Source organism: Camelus dromedarius, chromosome 10, assembly GCF_036321535.1.
Source record: "Camelus dromedarius isolate mCamDro1 chromosome 10, mCamDro1.pat, whole genome shotgun sequence".
NCBI classification, from domain to species: domain Eukaryota; kingdom Metazoa; phylum Chordata; class Mammalia; order Artiodactyla; family Camelidae; genus Camelus; species Camelus dromedarius.
In genome coordinates, this window is record NC_087445.1 from 23783036 (window position 1) to 23809346 (window position 26311).

The 26311-nt window shown below is 37.7% G+C and overlaps 1 protein-coding gene across 2 annotated transcripts in view; it reads left to right on the plus strand.

Annotated features, from left to right (window-relative positions):
* The first annotated feature begins 11677 nt into the window (after positions 1–11677).
* ZDHHC21 (zinc finger DHHC-type palmitoyltransferase 21) overlaps positions 11678–26311 on the plus strand; it is a 68843-nt gene continuing 54209 nt past the window's right edge. Inside the window, exons 1-3 of one of the 2 annotated variants that reach the window (XM_031449718.2) lie at positions 11721–11814; positions 18833–18962; positions 24757–24955. In XM_031449718.2, coding sequence (XP_031305578.1) covers positions 18915–18962; positions 24757–24955 — 247 coding nt within the window. In that variant the 5' untranslated portion in view covers positions 11721–11814; positions 18833–18914. Of the gene's footprint in view, positions 11815–18832; positions 18963–24756; positions 24956–26311 lie in introns of both variants that reach the window. The other variant, XM_031449719.2, reaches the window with a different exon arrangement.

A 26311-nucleotide genomic window follows, 5' to 3' on the forward strand; every position in this document is an offset into this window, starting at 1 on the left:
TGTGAGGTGGTCATGGCAAGCCCCCTTATCCATCTTGGTCTCATTCTTCCTCCTATATAAAACAGGGCCAGTAATAATTACTTCACAATTACTGTGATGATCAAGCGTACGTAACAGCACATCAGAGAGCTTTAGATCCTGTAAAGGTACAGAAGATAAATTCACTCTTCTCCATTCAGCCTTTTTTTTTAAAATTGGTTTTGAGAAATTTAAAAGATAGGAAAGTGCATAAGGCAGTATAACAAGCACGCGGATTCTCAGCACCAGAATGTGTAATGCTGTGTCATCTTGTGCTTCTTGTCTGTTTTTTTTTTTTAAGAAATAAACCATTTCACACATAAGTAAGGTTGCCTCTAATTACCATGCTGAGTCCCATCCCCCAAGCCCCTGACCCCTCAATACTTACCCCATCCGTAAAGATTCTTGTCTATACTTCCAGTACCATTTTATGTTTTTGCAAAGGCACATACACATGCCTAAATTATACATAGTATTGTTTTCGTGTATGTGTTCCTCTACTCAGCAGGTACTTGTCCACCAGCTTTGTGCAAGATACAGCTCTGGGTATACAGCTGTGTCTCTAGTGAGGAAACCCGTCAGACAAGGTCCCTGGACCCATAAAGCTTACATCTTAGTTGGGGGGGGGAGATGAGCAGTTTGAAAACTAATCAATGCATCAATCAATCAACCGAAAAGGAAAAATATCAGATGGCTGTAAGTGACATGCAAAGAATTAAAATAGAGGAATGTGCTAGAGATTAGTTACTCAGATTGAGTAGCCTCTTGAAAGGGTGACAATAAAGCTTTGAGTTTTTTCATTACAAGTATGGTGTTGTATATGAATTGCCCTATGGTTACTTTTTTTCTCCACACAGGATTCCTGCTTGTTTTTACAACAGTTTTCAGAGGATTTTTTTTTCTATATATTTTTTTCTCTACTCTAGGAACTTGGCATTAAGTATGCCCTACAGAGAATGATTAACTTCCCTCTGATAATTTATTTCTTCAGTATACATAGTCTCATTAACCTGTCAATTTAATTCCTAATTAAGAATGTCATGTATTCTTTGAATTTTTACTGATAATTTATTCTATGCAAGATACTATTCTGAGAACCCTTGGATAACTAAAGATAGATAAAACACATTTTCCCCCACCTTGGAGCTTATAATATAATAGCAGAGATAATATATGCAAATTATAAAACAATAATCATAGAAATGTAATAAGCTACCAATTATTGAACCTTTATTATGAGTTCAAGCATTTTTATATTCCTTATCTCCTAGAAGTAGACATTTTACATCCATTTTTTAAAAACTTTTTTTATTGAGTAATAATCATTTTACAATGTTGTGTCAAATTCCAGTGTATAGCACAATTTTCAGTTATACATGAACATACATATATTCAGTCACATTTTTTTTTTGCTGTGAGCTACCACAAGATCTTGTATAAATTTCCCTGTGCTATACAGTATAATCTTGTTTATCTAGTCTACATTTTAAAATCCCAGTCTGTCCCTTCCCACCCCCACCCCCCACCCCCTTGGCAACCACAAGTTTGTATTCTATGTCTATGAGTCTGTTTCTTACACCCATTTTTGATAAGCAGAGTTAAGAGTCAGAGGGGTTCATTTATTTAGTCCACAGATATTTATGAGTATCTGTGATGGGTCTGGTCATTGTGCTAGATACAAAAAATGTAAATAAATGAATATATGATTATCTGGGAATATATAATTCCCAGTTTAAAGAAATTTATAGTACAAGAACGAGTAACTAAATATATTTGCTTCCAAAGCTAGAATGATGATTTCCTCCCCCCACATACCCCCCACCCCAAGTCAAACACCACTTTTTCAGTGAACCCTTCTTTAACTCCCAGGCAAGGTCAGGTTTACTTGTCACATGATTTCATGGCGCTGTGTGCCTTCACTTCATAGCACTCATCTCAGTGTATCATCGTACCTTTGTGTCATCATCAGTCAAATCAGAAGCTCCATGACAACAGGGGTCATACTGGGTTTCTTTCACCATTGTAACCAATACCTCAGAAAATGCCCAGAACATAGGTACTCAATGTACATCTTCTGTCATCATAAAAGAAATAGTATCACTAGAGATCATGTGTTGAAGGTGTATCATGAGTCAGGCACTGTGCCAAGCACTTTACATGCATCATTTCAGTTAACTCTCAAGAAGCCCTATGAGGTAGGAAGTGCTGTATTATTTTATAGTTGAGGATGCTTAGGGTCATATAACTTAAACAATCTTCCCAGAATATCACTGCTATAAAGTAGCATAAGCTAAATGAATCCAAAGTTCTAGATCTTTCCTACTATGTCACATTGTCCCAAGAGAGCAAAGTTAGAAATATATATAAATATGTATATTTATACACATAGAAATATGCATATATGTACATATACATGCATATAAATGCATATGTAGACACATATACATACATATACATATATAATATGAGTTGAACACATGATTCATTCACTAGTCTACTCCTTCTCTGATTCCCAGAACTCATTATCCACGCATGTCTTAAGACTATTATGTCAGTAAGGATGCTTTCAATTCAAACACCAGAAAACACAACTCAGAATATATTAACTTATAAAGGGACTTAATAATTGTTATTTTACTAACAAGAAGTCTGGGAGGCAGCTAGTTCCCTGGTTGGTCAAGTCAGAAGTTCTACCATTTTATCATGGATTTGGGTTTCTTCCATCTTTCTTCTCTGTCACTCTTGGTGGGTCCTCCACAAAGGAAAAATCCTCTCAATCACAACATGGCTGCTGCAGTTCCAGACATTATGTTTCACCATTCACACATCAATGTCCATAGTAGAAAAAAGGGATTCCTTCCCACTTGTGTCCCTTTTAAAAAGCTGAATAAAATTAGTTAAGCTGAGGGTAATTAAACGATGGGACAAAATCTTTGCTCTGACAGCAAGAAATAAAGAGAAATGGCTGTTGAGCAGGACAGTGCCAGTGTCTGCCAGGGCCCTTGCCAGTGTTTAACTTACATTATCATTGTTTATTTACCTATCTTGTCTTTCTTTCTAGATTCGAATTTCCTTAACAGCAGGTCCTGTATATTACACATCTTTATTATTTGTCTGTTTCTAATATGTTTTATATATTATGCATTATTTATATAATACTATGTATTATTTATATATTATATAAATTATATATTTGTATTATTATATAATTTAATTATTATACAATTATAATATAAATACTACATAATTATATAATTTTATACATAATATATAATTGTATAAATAATATCTAATATAATATATACAATTTTTGTAGCATATATTTATATTTATTTACATTATGTTAATATATTATTACATACATAAAATATATTTCTTTATATTTTATAATGTATATTTATATACTTTCAGATATATATATTTGCATATGTACATGAACATACATATATGTCTAAAATGTATAATTTTAATGTTTTGTAAAGAACTAATGTTCAGGACCTGTAAGACTGAATGACTTTTAGGAGCTGCTCTTGAAAGGATGGGTAGCGTATGTAGTGTGGGGAGCTGTGAGTGACAGCCAACAGGTCTTAAGAATGTACTCAGTAGGCCACAGGGAGTTTTTGAAGTTTTTGAGTAGATTGGATGGTACAAGTTTACAACAGTAGCTTCAGAAGGGCTCACGACCCCTCAGGAATGTGCACAAATGTTGTGGATATGGACGTACTTCAGGGGAGAGTGTCCAGAATTTTCGTGAGCTTCTCGAAGATTTCCACAAGCCAAAAATCTGAAGAGTGGGGCTGGTAAATTGGAATGGAGAGAAAGCATGGAGGCCAGAAGAGTTGGAAGAAAGCTTGGAAACCGTGTGCCCCAACCTCTTCTGACTGAAACGCAAGTCGGGTTTCCATTTCAGGAACAGAGGACGAATTTTAGATACACATCAGGGGGTCTACTTCACCTCGTTTCATGAAATGTGCACATTCAGGAGCTGGCGGTGGTGAAGTGGGTGAGTAATACACCCTTGAGCAAAGGAATGGACTTTCCTGCAAGACGAGTTTTCCAAAGCCAGGCCCCACGTACCCACCCACGTCTCCGGGAGGGAGCTCAGCTTTTCACTGTACTGCCTCCCTCCCTCCCTCTTCGTTTTGTTCTCCTCCTTCCTTCCAAAAGAAACAATCACCAGTGACCCATTTGTGGGTGGGGACTTGGCTTAAAGTTTCTCAAGGAAATGAGCACAACTTCCTCTTGTTTACCAGCGAAGGGAAACATACCTATTTGTGTTCAATATCCAAAGAACAAGAGTTTCCAGTACACACTTCTTTATAAGTCACAATTCCATTACTAAAGGAAACATGCCTCCTGCCCAAACCTCAGGCAAGAAATAGGTACAAATATAAATGGATACACAGATTACACACTAGCTCAAGCCAGACACTCAAAGGAGAACCCCACAAGGGTCCTGGGACCTGTGGGATTTAGTAGTCTTTGAATATTAAAAAATAATGTCCTGTAGCTTTGCAGGACCATCAGAAAACAGTATGAACCTACAGTTGAAGAGGTTCCCACATGTGCAGCTATTAAAAAAAGAGACTTTCTGCCCGCCATTCACCTGCTTGTCTGCAAAGGAGATTATGAGTCCTGGCATAGTTCTAAGGAAAATTGCAAAGCAAGCGAAATTTTCTTTGATGTCTAGTGTTCCCCCTTTCTGCCTGTGATCTCAGCTTTGAGCTCCCCTCCCTCTCTCCTTGATTTCAGGATATTCAAATTACCTACAGTTACCCAGAGCTCCTAAGTCATGTCTAGCTCATTGGTGCGTTCATCCATTAATATCTACTTAGAATGGATTAAGCGTGAGGCACTGAGAAGACCCACTGGGGTACCAATATGGCTTCCTGCCCTTGAGGAGACAGCATTTACCAGCTAGAGAGTTTGGGTTTTATTGCACAGACAACTATTCCTTAACCTTGGCTGTATATTGGAATTATCCACGAGCTTTTAAAATATAGAAATTCTGTTCCAATAGTTGGGAATAGGGGCTGGGGACAGCAGGCAATAGTCGGTATATTTTTAAATCTCCGCAGGTGATTTTGCCACCAGGCCAGATGATGAGGAGGTGAGAATCACTGCAGAATTCTGGCCTCGGGAATTCTGATCACTCGCTCAGTTTTCTTCTAGGACAAGAACATCATGCTGCTTTCAGCCATTCTTGAGCCTCCTGTTGTTCTCCACCACGACTCTCTTCCAAGTTCTTCACATTTCATTTTCATGCAATTTATGAGTAATATTACTCTTACCCAGTTAATGAAATTGTGCTTTTCTTTGCCAAGAGGAAATAGAGGTGCTTAACTGAGTTGATTTTTCTCTCCCAAATAATTTCCTCTTTTTATCATATACTGATTGCTTTGATTCCTCCATTACCACTATAATTCAGTGACTCTCATTTTAGTGTAGTTAAAACTTACTTTGGATGCTTATGAGTAAGGCTTTTTGGGTTCCACACCCAGGGAATCTGATTCACTGGGTTTGAGATATGTTCAGGAACTTGCATTTTCCCACGTTTTTCATTATGAAGATTTTTCAAACATACAACAAAGTTGAAAAATACGGATTCAAGAATCCCCCCATAGCAGCACCTTGACTCCACAGCTGTTAACATTTTGCCATGTTTTCTTTATCTCTCTGTTTGTATGAATGTGTGTATGTGTATTTACCACATGTTTTTATATTGTCGAACCATTTGAAGATAAGCTGCAGGTATCATCACATTTCATCCTTATTACTCCAGCATGCATCGTCTAAGAATGAGGATACTCTCCCACATAAGAAGGATAATATTATCACCCCTAAGAAAATTATCAACATCTCCAAAATATCATCCAGTTATATGCATTGTAATAGACACTTCCTAGATCTAGCTCGCTCGCTCTCAAGTACAGAGGCGGAGATCCCAGACATTATGGTGGGCTAATGGAGGCCAACTTATGGGAGCAAGCAGGATTTATGAGACAACACAAATAAGTCTTGAGTTAGCTCTGAGTGCATTTCACAAATCAGGAGAGACTAATGTCTCATTGGTCCCAGAAGGTCCATTCTACGTGACACAAAGCATAAGAGAAGCCAGACAGGTCATACAGCTCCTAGGATGCATTTCCACACACTGGCTTGAACTGTAAGAAAGGTGAAATGTTCTTTCCTGCCCCAGGAAACTTCAACAAGATCCTTCCGCCCTCATGTTTACAATAGAAAGTTGACTGGTGTGTGTACAGAAGGCATCTACAATCATTAACTACACACCTAGTTAAAGGGATAGGATTTGCTTCAGTGGAAAGGACCAGTTGAATGATTCTCTGCTGTGATTAAAGAGTTACTGTTGTGGCCCAGCATCTTGCTTCAGCAGAGCTGTGAGGAGCAGTGATGCTGGGAGCTGTAGTGTGATACTTCTGCACGCTCTCTAATCTCGTCTCCATAAAACAGCATCAGCTGCTGCTGCACACAGTGTAATTTTAACGTGGCCTTTTAATATTGACAGCATGCCCATAAAAGACTTCAGTAATGACAGTTGGTGATTCCCGTAGCGATTAATGAATGAGCGTGCAACCGTCATCAGATGGCCTCAGGAAAGAGTCTCTCAGAATGCAGGTTTTCACAAACCTAGACCCGAGGATGATTCCTGGGTGCAGGATTTTCTAAACATAAGTTTGACCCTATTTCATTATTGTCTACATGGTTGCATAAGGTCATATCTCCAGGTTCTTCCCAAGCAGCAAAGCTGGAATAGGAAGAGGTGGGGTGAACCAGCGGGTTGCTTGCTAGAATATGTATGAACTTGAGATGGACTTTCTGCTTTTGTAATGCAGTTACAGTGAAAGTTACTCCTTGACTAAGAGAGCAAAGAACAAAAATACCACCCGAAATGATGTGTGTGGTGTGTGCACGTGTCTGTGATTTTGGCAGGTACTGCTATCCGAAGCAGCCCAGGTGTTTCATAAACTCACAGTGTGGTCAGTGCATGCTAAGCAGTTCACCAGTTTTTCACCATCGCTGGCACTGAATTCCTCAGTTATGCATTTGTTTGCCCCCTGCTCTTCTCCATTGTGACACTCTGAGCCTGCATTACCTATGGAAGGCTGTGGCTCCCTGCTGTGGCCCTGCAGGGTGACAAAAGGTGAAATGTTGGGGGGGCCTACATTGTTCATCTGTTTGATGTGGAGTCCGTGCATCCAAGGGAGCTCTGTGGAGTTAGTATATTTGGAACCCCCCCCCCCCAAAAAAAGAGTTAATTCTCCAAAGTGTTTTAGAGCCATAAAGTATAGTAGAATGTACTATTTGTATTACCTCTGGCACTTGGGTTTTCCTTGGAGGACTCACTGTTTTATTTCCCTAGTCAGCATTAGCTCCACCCGAGCCATGTGGGCTGTCTCTCCCGGCCTCGTCATCTCCTTTCCTGGTGCGGAACATTTCCTGATTGTCTTTCCCTTTTGGAGAACCCAGCCCCTCCTGTTCTTGTATCTATACAAAAATGGAAGTCACTGAGTTTTAACTCTTAGATTCCCTCTTATCAAATTGTTAAAACTTGATCAGCCAAAGGCTACCAGGAACAAGTCTGTAGCACGATAAAAGCGGGTTTAGGAAGGAGGGAGGGCACTTAAGGGGCGTGCTGCTAGACAAGGAGGCAGAATGAGGCATCTTTTGTGAATTGGCCTTTTATTGAAGGACTTTGAAGATGGTCTAAGAGAAGCAATGATCAGTTTGGATTGGTTGTTTTGAGTGGGATTAGAAAAAGAGGGAATGAACTAGGAATTGGGTGTTGCCAGGAAGTGAAGGTGCCAGGGTGGCTGAGCAATTGGGCATCCCTAGTGAGAAATGAAAATAGCAAGTGGTCTAGGGCATCACTGGTCAGTAATCACCCAAAGAGAGGGTCATTATGGTAATTTCTAACTGCTGCATGAACTTGGCAAAAACAGTGTTTTCTATTAACTTTGCAGCTGCCTTTATCTGTGTCTCTCCTCCCAGCCTGATTTGTGACAGGGCTCTTCTCTTTCTCTTTTCAGTCCAAGTTGATTTTCATTCTTTCAGTTCCAAATAGATTTTAATTCCTTGAGCATCCTGGACTCTACACTCACCTGATCATTCACTAGGATACATTTCCCCATGGGCACTTAACCAATTGTAGGAATTTGGGTTCACCTTGATTTAACTTGATAGAAACTTCTATAGCAAACATCAAGCAGCCCTAAAAAGTTGAGGCAAAGCCATATGCCTTCACTAAGAGGTTCCAGTTTAGGTTATTTAGAACTTTTCTAAATGCCCCACCACTCTGCTTTTTAATGATGCCAGTGCTGTCACAAAAAGTCTTTCCAGATTAGAGCAGGTCTGTTACCCTCCTCCAAAAGCTTGATGGCTTCTCATCAGAAATCTCATTGTATTTGAAACTCACTATGATTTGGCTCTGTTCTGCCTTTCCGTTCTCCTGTCTGTCTTCCATATATTTTACATTTGATCCACACATGAACCTTGTACTTTCATGTATCCATGCCTCTGCGTACACTTTCCTTCATCCTGGAGGGATCCTCTGTCCCAGTCAAATTCCTATTTTCTCTTGTCTGATGCAAGAACTTTTGTCCATGAAGCCAGTCCCAAATCATCCTGTTGATACTACCAGCTGCTTCTCTAGTACCCCCGTTTATACCTCTGTTTAGTATGGCTTTTGTCCTGTCTCTTAAGAATGCAGCATTTTTAAAGAATTATCCTTGATATTTGGGGGGAAAAAAGTTTATTTTACCTACTCTCTACGTCCTAGGGAAAGTTCTTAACCTGAAGTTCATGACTTCATTGTGGCTTTCTGGGGGGTGTGGGAAGGTGAAGCATTTTGTGAAACTTCATGGATAAGCATATATGTACATATTTATATAATTGTGTATGTGTGTATGTGTAATTTGTTGGAAGAGGGTCCACAACTTTCATCAGCTGCTCAAAGAGATGTCTAACCCAAAAGAGGTTAAGAACAACTATTAGACTGTGGTGGAATGGGCACCCTGCCACTCAAACAGATGGGGGAGATGACTATAAGCAACTAAGAAATCATGAATGTGCATCAAATGTGGGTGCTTAGGGCATGGTACCCAGCTGGGCAGGTGGAGAACGCTATCCACCCAAAGCTGCCAAGGGCTATTAGCCAGTACTGATTAAACTCTGGACTGCACTTGCACTGACTTTCGGAAATTGCAGTAAAATCCTGCCCTCCCCAGTCACGGCACAGAAGCACAGTAGTTGGCTGAGTTTACCCACATAAACGCCCTGACTGTGCCTTTGTTGAGAAGCCAAATTGGCAGTGGCAGCAATGCTACTTGTCCTTGTCTACTTTTTCTATTCCCAGATAAATATTAGTTTGATTAATAATCATGTTTCAGTCAGTCACAGGCCCCATGAAGACTAAAATTCTGGAGGGAAAAAAAAAAGTGTGTGACATATATCTTTTCTCCATCTTGAGAGTAAATAGAAAGTTTCCTCAAAAAGATTGCATGATGCCATAGCTTCCTATTCTCTCACTATAGCACAGATGTCTCAGTCTGTGGGTTGCAATACAATATAGTCAACATGGAGCATGAACAACAGAACTATGACTTGACCTTCAGGCTAAGGGATAGACAGACCCTTGACTCTACACCTTAACTGCTCATGCTAAAAAGGCTCATGATTTTGAGAATGTTTTTCCTGCCACTTCTCTCCTTCCATGCCTTAGAAAATTCTCTATGGAACTGATTTGGCTAATAAGAGACAGGTTAACTCATTTTGAAAAAGGCATGAAAAATATTTACACTTCCAATTGTTATGTGCCTTCACCTGCCCATCAACTAATTTTCATTTTAGCACCTATTGAGATCATTTGCCACGAATTAGTCTCACTCACAAGGGTATGCTAAGAGAGAGCAAAAGAACATGCCATTCAGGCATCTGGGTTTAGGGGTAAAACTCCACGTGTTTCCTCTTCCCCACAAAGTGACTAGTTATCAGTATTATTTCTTTCTTTTCAAGCAAACCCGGTTACAAAAATCCTATTACATCAAAGTCACTATGAAAATTAATTCTTCCAAAAGCAAGTGTGACAACCTTCAAACCTAGCTATTTGAGAATATATGAGCTTATTTCTTAATCTGACAAGCAATAAAAACTTGCATATAGTCAAATCAACCCCTACCCTTGAGTTCCTTTGGAATTAACAGACAATATTCTAGGTCAGTAATTTAAAAAATTGAGCATGCATTAGAATCACCTAAAAGGCTTCTTATAACACAGATTGCTAGCACCATCCCCAGAGTTTCTATATCAGTAGATCTGGAGTGGAGCTGGAGAATACGGACTTCTTATAAGTTCCTAAGTGATTCTGGTGCTGTTTATGTGGGAACCACACTTTAGTTACCACTGATACAGGACTTAAAGGCTGTAAGGTGTTTGCAATTCAGAAACCAGGACACAACACGCTTTAAAATATCTAGCAATACAGGGTAACATAAGGGTCCAAAATAAGCTCCAATGTGTGTGATCTTAGTGCAGTGGTGAGAGAGAACTCCGGGACAGCAGGATTTGAGCTGACTTCTGAGTCCAGATAGAATTAAGAGGAAGATGAAAGACATTCTAGGATGGGGAGAAGAACCAAGTTAGTCAGAGATAAGACTGGAGAGGAGGGAGAGACCAGTTTGTGAAGAGCTTTCAATGCCATTCTGTAAGGCGTTCAGATGTCATGCAGCAGGTAATATTCTTTCCATCCACATATCTGTCACTCCTCCTGTGGCATGCAGGCATGAAGCTCCACAGTACTGCAAACATTTTAACCTTCCCAAAGTTCTGTTCAGCTGAGGTGAGGGGGCACAGAGGAGGTTTTAATATGTCTCTGGTGTTTGATGACGATAGGAATTTAGATTGGGAGGTGAAATATTTCAGTGTTGAGTCAATTTATTTTTCCTAAGTTGCAAGGATGAGAAAGCCAGCAACTTTTGGATGTCATCTGAAACACTAAGTAAAGCTTGTTTCTGTGTGAACGTTGGTTGCCAGCAGGAACAGGAAAAACCTTGGATGTCTTGGGCAACTTTGTCTCTTGTCACATGGAGGGTCTGAAGAGGGCAAGATTATTCACTAGTTCCGAGTCTTTCAGGTGCACGATAGGGATCACCTGAGATCTTGTTAAAATGCAAATACTGATTCAGGAAGCCTGAGATGGTGCATTTCTAACAAGTTCCGGGAGGATGCTGATGCTGGGGACTGCGATTTGAAGCAAGGTACCAGGGGACATCCAGTTAGGGGTAGAGAGGCCCGTGAGGCCTCTCTCCGGAAAGGAGGAGGATAAAGGCAATCCTTAAAGGAAGGCCCCTCTCCAGTCCCCTCGACAGGGAGGACAATGGTGTGGAGGAGGAGGGGGCCCCGGGCAGAGCTGGGAAGGAGGCAGCAGCTGGGGGCGGCGGCGCCGAGGTGCGTCAGGTACGAGTGTTCGGGCGATGTCGCTCCGGCAGGGCACGCGGTCTGGGGGCCGCGGCGCGACTTCTGGTCTTTCGGCCCTCGGCGGCTCCCATCGCCACCCCGGGGCGCCGAGCGGAGGCGGCGGCGGCGGCAGTTAGGCACCCACCGTGCGGGCGGACTGGCACCTACCCCGCCAGCTCCGGCGCTGCGGCTCCCGGAAGCGGAAGGGGAACGCGGCCCGGCCTGGGCGGCGGCGGCGGCGGCGGCGGCACTGGCGGAGGCGGAGGGGAAGAGCCGCTGGCGGCCGCGGGAGCAGCGGCGGCGAGAGGCGAGCTCCCGGCGCCGGTGAGTGTGTGCCGGCGGGGAACGTTCGCCACGGCCGGCCCGGCCCCCGCCCCTGCAGCCTGGGCCCGCGGCCCGCCCCAGGCTGCGCCCTGCCCCGCGCCCGGTCCCCCGCGCGCCCCTGCCCGCGCCCCCTCTCAGAACCCCGCGTCTTCTCCGTGCCCTGCTCGCGCCGGGCCTGGCCTGTCTCCCAGCATCTTCAGCCAGAGCTGCAGCCGCCCGCCATCTGCCCCTCCCATAACTGGTGGTGAGCGGGTTGCTGCGCTAGTTGAGGCGTTTTGGAGTAGTGGGGTGGTTTTTTTGTTTGTTTGTTTTGCTTTTTTTTTTTTTTAAAACATCTGTGTCCTGACTTTCTGCTTCTGAACTACAGTTTCCCTCTCCGTATCCCTGCCCGGAGACCTGCGTAGGGATCTGGGATTTATCCTTGCCATCCTAGCCTTTCATTCATTTCCAGATCGCTCGTGTGAGGCTGCAGAGGACCAGCAGGAGGAGAAATAGCTCCTTTACTGACCTTCTGCCTCCCTCCCCCAAACCTAAGAGTGGCTTTGAGAAAATGGCTGTGGATGGTAGCAGTTTGCACTTGTTACCATTCACTGTAATAGGCCGCTGGATTTTAACTGAAGAGTCCATTTAAAGTTGTGGTCTTTCTCAAGCTGTATTTGGGTCACATTTTAAGATCCCTTGTGGGTCAGTGGAGGGTGTCAGTATCTCTAGGGCTAAGAGAACCTGACCGGTTATTACTTGAAAATATGCAATATAGCAGTCTATAAAAGTACAAGAGGAAAAAAGTCAAGGTCGTTGTGGGCAAGTCATAAATCACAGTGTAAAGTTACAGCCTAAAATAAAGATGGACTAAGGATTATTAAGCTGGCAGGTTAAAAAGATGTGTCAAATGGATACGAGGCGTAGTATGCTAATAGGCGTACTTTAAAAATTCACTACCTTCCTTATGGTATGAAGTAAAAATTATTATCATCTGATGATTGCTTAGGATGTGCTGTTTCTGGACTAAAAGGCTTTTGGTGTAATATCTTGTTAAATCCTTCCAACTCTTTAGATTTTAAAGATAAAATCCAGAGAGGTGCTTTATTTTGCCTTCGGTGTGTTATGTCTTAATGGCAAAAATATTTTTGAAGAAGCGATAAGGAAGGAAATCACTTGGAAAGAAAGAACCAAATGAGTCGGTGTTGTGGAAAGAAAAACTAGGTATTATTCCTTTGCTGTCACAATCTAGCTGTGGGGTCATGGGCGGATCAGAGGCAGTTTTCTCATCTATACAACCAGGAAGTGAGGCTGAATTCCTTAAGGCTTCTTTTAGCTTTCCCATGCTTACTTGGCATATGCTATGCTTGTAAATAATTTAAGATCCTTTAACATGTTAAAGGTATATTTAAAACATCCACCTGAAGAAGTGTTAGTAAAATTATATCAAAATATAACTTAAAAAGGTATGATTCCATACGTTTAGAATAGTTTTTGGTGTAGTACTCTTCTGAAATTCCTCATTTTGGAGGTAAAACAACAGAATTATATTAAGTCCCTTCAAGCTCTTGTGTTAACATACTTTAGAAGTAGTAGTTGGAATAAATGAACTAGAGTATATTTTAAATAAAATGATAACTGTGTCACATTGCCTATCTATGGGCTGTTTTACTTAGTAAGAGAAATTTAAGCATTTTAAAATGCAAACATGTAACCATCAGTTTAATAGGTAGGTTCTAAAGAAGTAATCAGTGAATTACAAAAATTTTTACTTCTTATTTACCCACTGCCTGATTTCTCTAATACATAAGGACTAATTCAGAACCCCTGGAAAAGCACATGGATGAAATAAAGTCATGCATTAGTAAAGAAATGAATTGAGAAGCCTAGTAATGTCTCCATGGAGCTTTCATTTCCGGAATTGTAATTGAGTCCATAAACCCCAATGTGGAGGGCTGCATAGTGGTGATGTCAGTACTACCAAGCACAACAGAGAAGGCAGAGGAAAAGCTATTTGTATTTACCAGAGGGTTGTTCCATAAGCTCAGTTTTACTTTTATATTAAGGAATGAAGATATTTTATATGGCTTTAGTAACACATAGGACTCAGATTCATCTTGTCAAATACACTAAATATAAATGGCATTTTAGCAACTAGAAGAATCATCAGTGCATTGACACCTTTAATTAAAGCTGAAAATGTTTGAATATTTTTTATTTGAATCAGTAAAATATATAGGTGAAAGACAAGGAAAAAAAAAAAAAGGAAAAACACCAGTGTTTCATATTGGTTAAGAATCCTTGGTAAATTGAGTTAACTTAGTTTATAAAGCATATCTTTGTAGACGTGAAGCAGCACTGCTCTCATTAGCACCTTAGCAAAAATACCTCAGTGTGGGGGTAGTCTATGCACTTATTTCCCTCTTTTGAGGTACCCTGGGGCAAAATGTGACATTTTCTTTCTTTCATTCCATTCCTTTTCTTTTCTTTTCTTTCTTGTCAGTTTACAGTGTTGTGAAATGTGACATTTTCAAAGTTTGTCTTCTGCCTTTTAGGCCCCCTCTTTCTATGTGCTTTTCCTCTCTGGTAGATTGACTTTATCCATTTAAGAGGCTGAATGGGTATCTGCTCTCTTCATCTGTCTGTTGCTGCCACTTCCACAAAAAGGCAGGTTAGGTAAAAATCAGTGTTTTACCACTCACTGATTCATTTAATTTTAATTTTAACTCAACATGCTCCAGTGTGATCTCAGCCAGCCTTCTGATTTTAAGCCTTTTATCTGTAATTATGGAATCGAATAGCTTTTTTACCTGCTGCAGGATTTTCAGCTTCAGCAAGCAAGGAGAGATTTTTTCCTTTTAGTATTATTGTTTTAAAATCATGTCTGCTTTGGTAAATCCTGGTGTGAAGGAAATCTAATTTAGCCCCCTTCCTTTTTCTCCTTATGTCTGTTCTTGGTGCAGTGGGTACTGGAGGTAAGTGGCTGGCTTCCCTTCCCTGATGGAGTAACATGCCTGGTTCATGCCCAGGAAATGCCAGAGCCGCATTTCTGGCCCTTACTGTATCTGAAGCTTTCTCCTTGTGCTGTCTTTGGAGCAGAGGTTACCTGTGCCTTCTGTCCCTGCCCTCTGTTTAACTCCAGTTCTTCTCTTGCTTGTCCTGTCCCTTTTCCCATGTTCATACCTTCCTAAATGAAGAGTCCCACATAGACATTTTGCACTGACTGAAACAGAATTTGGTAGTCTTTAATTCGTATCATCCCACACCTTCCAGATTATTTCTGCTTTTTGTTAGGAGATTCTGTTGAAGTGGGTCACTGTAGTGCAGTACTTTTAATAAGGGTGTTAATTTACATTTATTTTTTTTACTCATGAGGCAGATGCACAGAAGAGCAACAGCTTATGTTCAGTTCGGCCCAGAATATAGTGATTTAAAGACTTATTTTAGGAAGCAGATTATTGAAACCATTGATGATGCAAGTTTGCTATGCTTTGACACCTGGCCCACCCACATTTTCACAAGGTCTCCCTGGAGAGCTCAGCATTTCAGTCAGAATTCCCCACTTTAATTCTGTATTCTTCCTTTGCTTCTGAAATCAGATCCTGATTTTCTCCCAATTTATTTCTTTTCTTTTCTTTCTTTCTTTTTTAACTCACCAGTCCTTCTGCTTTTACCTGAAAACAGATTTAGTTTACAGGCTTCAGCTCAATCATTCTATTTTAGATCTGATTTTTACTTTTGGTTTTCTGCTGAAGAGACCTCATGCCGACATGTGGAACTACGTGCTTATAGTAGGATGCTAGAGAAGAGGCTGAGTACTACCTAAGGTTTCTCATCTCTGACGAGCACTCCTTAGACTTCAGTGTTGGAGAAAGTAGACAACTGGGGGTAGTTAAATTGTATCCCTACTTTGATGATGGCAACCCAGAAACACTGTTTCATTCTGGAGTTTGTAAAACTAGATGTAAAACTCTTAATCTTAAATCCCTCTTCCTTCTCCCTCTCCCTTCTCACCCACCTACCACTTCCCTTTAAAGTTACCATTTTTAAAAGTGTTTATCATTTATCAGGCAGTTTCTCTTTTAAGTATGACAGCTACCTTCTGTGTTGATATTTTTATTACCATTTTATAGATGGTTAAACTGAAGCTTGGAGAGCTAATAAGAGGCTGCTTCATAATTTGAATGGGCTGTCCTTTAAGTGTCTGTACAGGATTAATTTCCTACTCTATTGAAATAAACCGAATACCTCTGTAATATTTTAAAAATTGAATTACCTCATTGGCTAATTTTTAAAGATGGCTATAGCCTGATATTTTAGGTAGAATTATTTGACCAGTTTTCAGAGTTGATAAAATCAGAAGTAAGATAGCTGTATAAATCTTTAAAAACATATAGTTGTAAATTTATGTTTTAAAATGCATTTTGAGCTGCAATTATAAGGTTTAAATTTTATATATTCATATTATATATTAACCATTTTCTTTTGACCCTGTGGAGGGATTTGTTTTGTTTTGTTTGTCCTGTAGATTGTTGATTGCGTTTTTTTTAAGACCTATCCATGTTAAAAATACTTAATGACATTTTAGAGTTATTAAAACTTTGAGATATCCTTTGTTATTGCAGATGTTTTTGGATTTTTAAGCCTAGAGTTGGTGTTTATACCACACATGTGAGATTTGATTCCACAGTGATGGTGAACTAGATGAAATGTTCATCTCATTTTGGATGCTATGGCTGTGATATAGCTCTAATAACTGTGAACGTTAAGTAGGATTTTTTCCCTTGATTTTAAGCCACTGAGTGATGATGGTTTGACTCATGGATGACTGACTTGTGTTATTACCTAATAATGTTACTGACAGACACTGTTTTGCTGTGACATTAAGAAGCCACCCTAGAGTCATAGCCTTAGCAGCATTACTGACTTTGGCCATATTTCGGAGCACTTTGTTGTACCACACTTAATTCTGTATGAGATCATTTCTAGAAGAAGTTGAATTCATTCCTTTGCCTTTGGAGTAGCAGCTCCTTTACTGTGTCATTCTGTATTTTGTCTCCTAAGAAGCAAATGTGCAGCCAAGGAGACCACTTTAAATTAGCTTAGAAAGTTAGACTAGAAGCAAGTTACATTTCACAGTCTAATGATCCTGGACCATAGAAAAATTGACCCTGGGAGAAAATACAGTTTAAAAAAATCTATAAGGGGAATGGAAATGTAATGATAATGGGTTTTGTCTGTTTGTTTGTTTGTTTGTTTGTTTACATCCTCAGTGTGTAATGGGTTCCTACTGCTATGGTAAGCAGTATGCTTAACAAACTCACAACTTGTCCTTTATTTCCTTTCTTGGAGAATGGTACCACCCTTCACTTAGACCCTAAGCCAAAAACTGGGTCATCTGAGAATCTGCCCTTTGCTTCTGATTGGTCACCACGTCCTATTGGTTTTACTCATTACGTTCTTTTCTGCCCTATTTTAGCATACCTCCTGACTTAAATGTTCCTTCCTCACTCCCTCCCCTCCCCACTTCCTTTAGAAGTTACTGCTTTTTGGGGTACTTACCATATGCTCTCATTTCTCACTTGGGTAACCAGTAAGCCTATCATATTTCATGTAGTCAGTCTTGAAGCCTTATCTATCCATCCAAGTCCATTCTTCAAAGTGTTGCTATTCTTTCCAAAATGCAAATTTCATCAAGGCATTTTTCTGCCTATAATCCTTCAGTGATTTCCAAACCACCATGTTCAGGGTGAAGTCCAAGCTCACTGGCATGGCTTAACAGTGCTTTCTGCTCGTAGATCACACTCTAATTGTAGGTCATGAAATCAGTTTAGTAGGCTGTGACCAGCATTATATATTTTTATTAAAGTGACATAGAATAAAATAGTACAGTATCAAAGGTTGTCACATATAGTCAGGGTAAATATCGTGTCACTAAAATTTTTCAGTTATATATTTTATGTGTATGAAGTATATTCACATAGCTCATATTTCTGTGTGTATGATACCAAATGTTATGAACTATATTTTTTAGCGATGATTGTGTTCGAAAGGTTAGTTATGTTTTACTGCATTCAGTTTGCATTGACTCTAGTCATTTCAGTTTACTCAGATTTCCTCTGCCTGCTCTTATACATTTGCTTTGCTCTCTTGTTTAGAAGAGTCTCCATTCTTCATCTAACTCACAGGTTTCACTCTCTCCAGAAATCTTTTCCTGATGTCAACTTACCATAAGAAATACCTTTTATACTGCAGCCTAGCGCACACATAAATATTCATGTAACTGAAAAAAGTTCCATGATCCAATACCCTTCCTAAATGAGATACATTCTTGCCGCCTTGCCCTCTGTCATATCTTCTCATACATGTATTGACCTTGTCTATTAACTAGTTTGTCTCTATTGAGGATAGTCTCTGTCTTTTTTTTTTTTTTCAGTCTATACCCAGTGCCAAGGCATAGTATATAGTCAATAGGTAATGATTAAATTAGTGAAGTATGAATTATGTTTTCTAGAACTTTTTACAGTATTCTTTGTCTGAACAGGAGAAACTAACTTTTAGGGTTGATTCTCTTAATGGTTTCATTATAGGAGGATACCATTTTTCCTTAAAACATTTAAACTAAAATGTGCTTCTGTTTTAGACTCTTATTTTATGTTTATCAGTTGTGATTAGAGAGGCCTAGCCTAAGATCTTGAAAGATATCAGATTGCATTTTGTCACATCGGTAACCTCAGAATCTGTTGTTATTTTGTGACTGTGGTTAGGAAGTTTGATGAAGCCCAAATGCTGGACACATAATGCTAATTTGATTTTATGGGAACTGAGTGGTTTCAAAAGAGAGAACTTTCGTGTTTAATGGTAATCAAATAAAGATTTGAGGGGCTTGATTGGATAGGAAATCACAGAATTAAGTGGAGTTGAATCATCTTATTTCTAAATTTAAACTTTTGTAGTTGACATTTTTACAGTTAGCATATTTAGCTGCTTTTAATTTTTATCTTTGTTGTGAGATCATTATTTGTTAAACCATTAATAGATTCTCATGGATAACTGTTATTGAGGAGAAATCCATTTGTTGGGATGTAATAAAAAAAAATGAATCAAGATAAAACCTCTAGATGCAAGTACCAGAAAAATTACCGCACACCTCAGTGAAATTTCAAGTGGTAAGTGCGTTTGATTTTAATAGGAATATATTTCTCAATCATATTGCATAGTATCCTTGAAGTGTTATGTTTAGATGAATTTAAGAAGTTTTTATTTGCAGAAATTATGTTACTTTATGTAAAATGTTTCATATTAAATTTTATCTACACATTTTCTTAAATAAGGCTTTTTCCGTAGAGAAAAATAATCTGTAAGTAATACAAGCTTAAGAAGCATCTTTCTGAATTAGAAATCTTATTTGCTTCTGTGCTGCATTTTCAAAGATACTAATTTAAAAAGCATTTCATATAGGGATAATACATAGCGATAAAGAGAGTGATAAAGAGACTTTGTTAGCTTGTAATGTTGAATCATACCCCTTTGGCTATCTTTATTTTTCAGTTGGTTTAGAAGAGTTCAGAAGTATGTATGTTTACTAATAAACTTAGAAGAACACATAAGTGTGTGTGTGTGTGTGTGTGTATGTATGTACATATATAGTGACTGCATTCCTTCTCACTATTTCCTTCCTCAGCTCGGTGATAACCATTGTTAGCAGTTTGGTAGGTGTGTTTTCTTCCACACATACAGAAATTACTTATACATTATATGTTTTCTAACAAAAGAAGAATCATGTTATACAAACTTTTCTATAACTTACCTTCCCCCTCCAACATTTAATTATGAAAAATTTTAAACAGAGAGTTGAAAGAATTTTATAGTGTAACATCTGAGTACTGACCATCTAGATTCTACAACTGATAGTTTACTGAACTATATCATATAGTTGTCCATCTCTGTCTGCCCATCATTCCACTTTTTTTTCTTTTGGATCCATTTCCAAGTAAATTGCAGACATCAGTCTACTCCACCCCCAATATTTCAATAAACATATCATTAACTGGAGTTCAATTGTGGTTTACAGGGTTTTTTAAAGGTAAATTTATATACCATGAAATGTGCTGGTCTTAAGTGTACACTTGCTGAGTTTCAGCAAATTTGTAACCTGTGTATCTCAAACTCATATCAAGATAGAGATCTTTATCAGTATCCCAGAAAGTTCCCTTATGCCTTTTCCTAGTCTGTCTTTATCCTCCCCTTCAGGAAGCTACTAATTAAGATATTTCCCCCACCATAGATTTTGCCTATGTAACTTGCTTCTTTTCACTCAGCCATATGCAAATCTAGAGCTCCTCCTTTTTTTTCTCTCTCTTTTTTTCCTTTAAAAATTTTGGTAGCTTAGAAATGGTCTATACTATGGATGTATTATAATTTGCTGTATATGCCCATTCCCCTCCCTCTTGTGGGCATTTAGGTTGTGTTTATTTTTTGTGATCACAAAAAGCTCTGTATTGGACATCCTTGTATGTATGTATACCTATACACCCTAATGAATACTTTTGCAGATATTACTAGAAATAAAACTGCTGGGTCAAAGAATTTGACATTATAATAGATACTGCCAAATTATCCTCCAGAGATGATTATATCAGTTTACATGCGTATCAGTAATGGATGAGGGTGTCCTTCTTTTTAATGCCCTCTGAACACTGGGTATCATCTGTCTTTCTAAAATTTTGTCAATACAGAGGATGAAAAATATATCTAGTTATTTCACATTTTCCTAATCAGTAATGATTAACCATTGGATTTTTTTTCTTTTGTAAATTGCCTCTTTATGTGTTTACTTGGTATGCCTCTTACTAGTCTTGTTCTAGTCTGTTTTTTCCAGAGGTGCTTTGTCTTTTAATTAAAAAAAATTTTTTTTAATTTATTAATTTTGTTTTTGTTTTTTGGGGGGATGTAATTTTATTTGTTTATTAATTTTTAGTGAAGGTACTGGGGATTGAACCCAGGACCTCATGCATGCTAAGCATGTGCTCTACAACTTAAGCTATGCCCCTCTGTCTTTTAATTTTATTTCTAGTGTGTTTTAGCTTCAGGAGTTTTAATTTTTATATGGTCAGATATGGCTTATGGGTCTTGTTTGTGAAGGTCTTCCTCATTCCAAGATTATGAAATCACTTGCTGTTTTCTTCTACTAGTTTTGCTTTTTATTTGGAATTTAGAAGAGAAAGAGAAAGCACTGTGAACTAAGGTGCCAGGAAAAATTTCATACAGAGTGTGGATTCAGATTGACCTTGAAGTATGAGTTGAATTTAAACAGAGTAAGGCAAAATGGTAGAGACATTTCAGATAGAAGGAGTGGGAGAGGAAATATAATTTTCATATTCATGGAACAGTAGTTAAGACCACTGGCTGAGGTAGTGAGCATATAAAACTATAAGTTTAGAGATAATCATTTGGCTAGATATCTTGTAAATTATTTTGGCTAACTTTTATCGTTTTCTAAAATCTGTATTCTGGTGTTAAAGTTTTCTGTCACTTTCTTTTCGTAGTGACTCCAGTATTCTTCCTGAGGAAAATATGTGGTGAAATTTAGTTACCTGAAAAGGCAAGAAAGGAAAGGCAGTTTCCTACCAGAGTAGTTTAAATGTTGCAGATATTTTTATAGTTCAGTTTATTAGAGTTGAGTTATAATTTCTTTAAAATAAAAGTTGTGCTGTAGTAATTTACACCATTAATGAAATTAGTCACAGCACTCAAGTGTAGTTAGCAGATAGCAACCTTAAAAAATGCTGAAGTACCAGTGTGTCCACTAGTTACATCAAAGGTTGAGTTATGAGCTCACCATTTAATATACAAATTAATATGTTGGATTCTCTAGCTGATGAAAGTATTTACGGATGCCACCCTTAAGACCGGGTAGCAGCATTGTGTTCAGTTTGCATGTTGCTCAGGATGTGTAATAGTTTCTGTTCAGCCATGAGCCACGCCTGGTAGATATTAACTGAGTGGAACGATCCTGCAACTTACCAGTTACATGTTTCTGGTTGTAATCTGAGTTGGAGCTCTCAGAAGGCTACTGTTTTCTTCTCTACAGTCCAGTTTTAAGGATTATGTGGTACTAATTTTCAGTAATCAGGTATTTAAAAAAAGTATTCAGTGTCTTATTTGTTCATTGTTTTATTTTCCTATCTTTTGCTCACTTTTCCTTGTTCTTTTAAAGCTTGTTGTCTGTGTGTGTTTACATCCAGGAAAAACAGACACCATACTTTATATTAATAGTTTCTGTTACAAGGAGTCTCTAGTAGTGATAAGAAAAATTTGTTATTCTCTGGTAGAGGAGAATAAAAATAGAGTTCAAAAAGATGAATGAGTGATAATTTTGCTACTTGTTTTGCTGGCTTGTGTGCTTTTTTGTTTCTAATATTAATAAATTTAGGAATAAGTAGTGAAATTACTCTGTTCTCTACAATTATTAGAATTTATCATCTGCTTTTTTCAGTCCTGAGTGGAACTGAAACATTAAAATAAAGAAGGTGTATGAAGTTGTACTGAACATGCTGAGAGACAGAGCCTTCTGTCATTTCTTTTAGCACTTGATGGTTGGCAAGACTGTGAAAATAAAGTCTTTTCAGTGTTTCTCTTTTTAGCCATGTTGATAGCTTATCATTTGTGTTTGAGCTTCTGTAGTTTTTAAAGTAATGATACCTAGCAAATTTAATAGCATGCTTTTTTCTCTGTGACTTTTCTCACTTTAAAGATACTGATGGATCTTTTAATTTTCTAGTTAAAAGATAATGAAGTTCAGCTTTCACTTTTTAAAGGCCTGGGCATTTTTTTCTGTTTTAAAATTCATACGTAAGTACTAATTTAGACCATATCTGATTTAAACAGTTCAGTGATGCTGCATTTGAGTTCTTGGCTTTTTTTCTGCTGTCTCAGTATTTCCAGGTTCCAAGAATAATAGAATAGGGATATTCTTTAAAGCTAAGCAATCCTTAATCTTTTTTTCTTTGTCCTGGTAGCTTTGTAATTTAAAGAGCATTAGCAAGGCCTCTAAGGAATACTACCCTGAGTCTCTTCAACTGATGGCAAATTACTCCTAGAATGAAGTAGTCTGATATATAAATTGGAAATCCGGGAATCTTTCTCTGTGACTCCTAATATCCAATCAGTTAGTGAAACTTACAGGTTTGATTCTATTTCTTCAGTTAATCTCTTCTCCAAAACTAAGTTTGGCTTTTGTCTTCTCTTAGCCTAAACAATCTTTACTTTTATCCTCCACACAAGAGCTTCAATATTTATTTAAAAGTATAAGTCTCATTATGTTAACCCCTTGCCTTGGTAACTTTCTAATGCCTAAGAACGAAGTCTTCGCATTCTAACTAGCGTGGCATCTTTGTGTCCTTCATGTGCCCCTTATTTCTTACCACTCACTCTCCACTGAAAGCTTTACAATTTATGATGGCAGTTTATAATACCTCCTACAATTTTTCCTCTTGTATACCTCCTGCTCTTCTGTTTGCAGTGTCGTTGTCACTTTTCTTTGCTTGGATAACCTTTACTAGTCTTTTAAGACTGAACTCAGTTCTCTCCCCTACAGGAAGTCTTACCCTGATTTAATTAGCCCCATCTTTCTGTGCATATATAATAAGATCTTGTCCATATCTCTGGAATGTATTATATCATTTTGAACCCGTTTATGACTCTTTTCCCCCATTATTCCTTTAAGCAAAGACCAGGTCTTATTCATCATTGCATCTGTAGTGTCTAGCAAGTGACTGGTATGTAGTAGAGGCTCAATGAGTGTTTGTTGAACTGAGTTCAATTCATTGCTGTAACAGTGAAGTCTTAGTAAATCTCCTGGATCAGTGGTTCCTAGATGCCAGTCAGCAATATCAGAGACACCTGGGATGCATTTTAGACCATTTTTTTGATTTTTGAGCATTACTCCATAAAGAATTATGATTCAGTAGCTCTGGAGTGGGGCCTGGGAATAAGTATTTTTCAAAAGCTCCTCAGTTGATTCTAGATTGCTTATAGGTTTGAGAAACATTGTGGAGTTTAGAATTGTATTGTTCCATTGTATTTTATGTAAATGTTATCCTCTAGATCTTGTATAGTAAATTTATTATTTAAGCTTTATATTTGCAAAAGTAAGGATATATTTTATAAGTCACTTTTTTTGTACCATACGTAGAAGTATCTTAAGTGTCTCATTAGGAGACCTGTTAGTATTTTGTTAACACTCAACTGAAAAAAAGCCCCATTTAAACAGGAGTCTTCTCGAATTGATAGTAATATTAATTGGGCTTCATCCTGTGAATTTAAATATTTTTGACAATTTGTAATTTTCACTTTTTGTTATAATTTTTCACAATGATTTTTAAGCATTTTATTGTGGTTTAAAATTTAAATTGCACCAATCTTACTTGTATAGCTCAGTGAGTTTTTACATGTGTATATTTCTGTGAAGCACCACCCAGGTCAACATATAGAATCTTTCTAGCTCCTCAGAGTTTCTTCCTTGTTCCTTTCCAGTTAATCAACACACCTCCCACCACAAGAAGACCACTTTTTTGACTTGTATGACCATCAGTTAGTTTTATGTACAAAATTTTGTAGTAGTTTTAATCATATCTTTGGGTGGATATGTGCACTCATTTCTCTTGGGTTTATGCGTGGAGTTGCTGAGTTAAGGACAGACTTGTGTTTAACTTCAGAAGATAATGCCAGTTTACACTGAATGATGGCAATTCCTATTAAAAATTTAAATTATTTGAAGCTTATGGTGAAATTTGAGTATCTGGAAACTTCTCTTTGTTTTCCATAGTGTTTTATTTTGTCAAAAATATATCTACAAAGAAAACTCATTAAGTGTTATTTTATAGTTTCCAGTGATGTAGTTTTGTTTTTGTCAAATAATTTTTTCTATGTAAATAATGTTTTCTTTTTCCCTCTTCTTAGGATCATCTTCCCTTGTGGGTTGGCAGGCAGTCAGAGGACTGCAAGATGGGTCTTCGGATTCACTTTGTTGTTGACCCACATGGTTGGTGCTGCATGGGTTTGATTGTTTTTGTCTGGTTATACAATTTTTTTTTAATTCCCAAAATTATCCTCTTTCCTCACTATGAAGAAGGACATATTCCGGGTGTATTAATAATAAGTAAGTTTCTAGATCTTTATTTCTTTATATAATCAAATATTTTTCTCATTGTGAATACTTTTGGAGTATAGTACCACTATGATAACCTTCCTTTTAATATTATTCAATGCTGTTAGTATGAAACTATTTACTACACTATGGATGATTTTTTAAAAGAATGGCCTTTATATCTTTTTCAGAGTTAGATAAATGTGATATCTCCACATCTAACTCTATGAAATACATAGACCATTTTGTTTAAAAAAGAGACTGACGCAGTGGAACTAATTTATGTCTGTGTATTTTTGATATTTCTGATACACACTTACACACTTATTGCAAATGTGGAAGCGGTTTTAAGAATGAAGATGATACGCATTATTGAGAGATGAAAATTTCATGATACAAAAATTAGTATGATGTTGCTTATGATAACACTTTGAATTTCTGGATAATTATTTTCTGCTATAGTTCATTGGTGACGGCTTGCTTATGATTAAAAGACTGGATGATATGTTTTGCATGTACATATGACATTTACAGTTTCCATGTGTATTATGTCATTTTCACCTCACAAGAGCTGTGGAAAGTATAATTTCTGTTTTATAAATGGTAAAACTGACCAGTACCAAGCAGTCAGTCCTAGAGTTAGCACTTGAATTGTTTCCTACTACAGGTGTAGTGCTTCTTTATCCTTCCAACAAAATGCTTATTACTTTCTCATTTAAAAGGTAGAGTTATGATGAATGAATTTATTTTCCCTTACTGTTATTTTTCTAGTTACTCATTTTAATACTCAAACATTTCTAGATTTTTTATTTTTATTTTTTTTAAATTTTATTTTTTATTACTATTTTTAATTGAAGTACAATCAGTTACAATGTGTCAGTTTTGGTGTACAACACAATGTCCCAGTCATGCACATACATACATACATATATTCATTTTCATATTCTTTTCCATTAAAGGTTATTATGAGATATTGAATATAGTTCCCTGTGCTATACAGAAGAAATTTGTTTTTTTTAATCTATTTTTACATATAGTAGCTAGATTTTTTATTTTCAAATTAAATATCTTAGGATCTGTTGAAAAGAGCAATTGAACCTCACTAACTCAAAATGATTTTGAAACTGGTGAGTTAGGCTTCATGGAAACGTTTAATTGTAGAATAGTTTTAAAAATGTTACTTTGATTCTTTCAGATATAGTACATGTAATAATTAAAAGGGAACCATTTAATTTATACCATATTGATAGGGAATTTCTGTTAATAAAAAATCTAATTTATTGCAAGTTTATCAGTTATTATCATACAAAATGATATTTAAAATTAGTACATTTAAGAAAGCCCTCTTAGCAGTATTAATCATTTAAT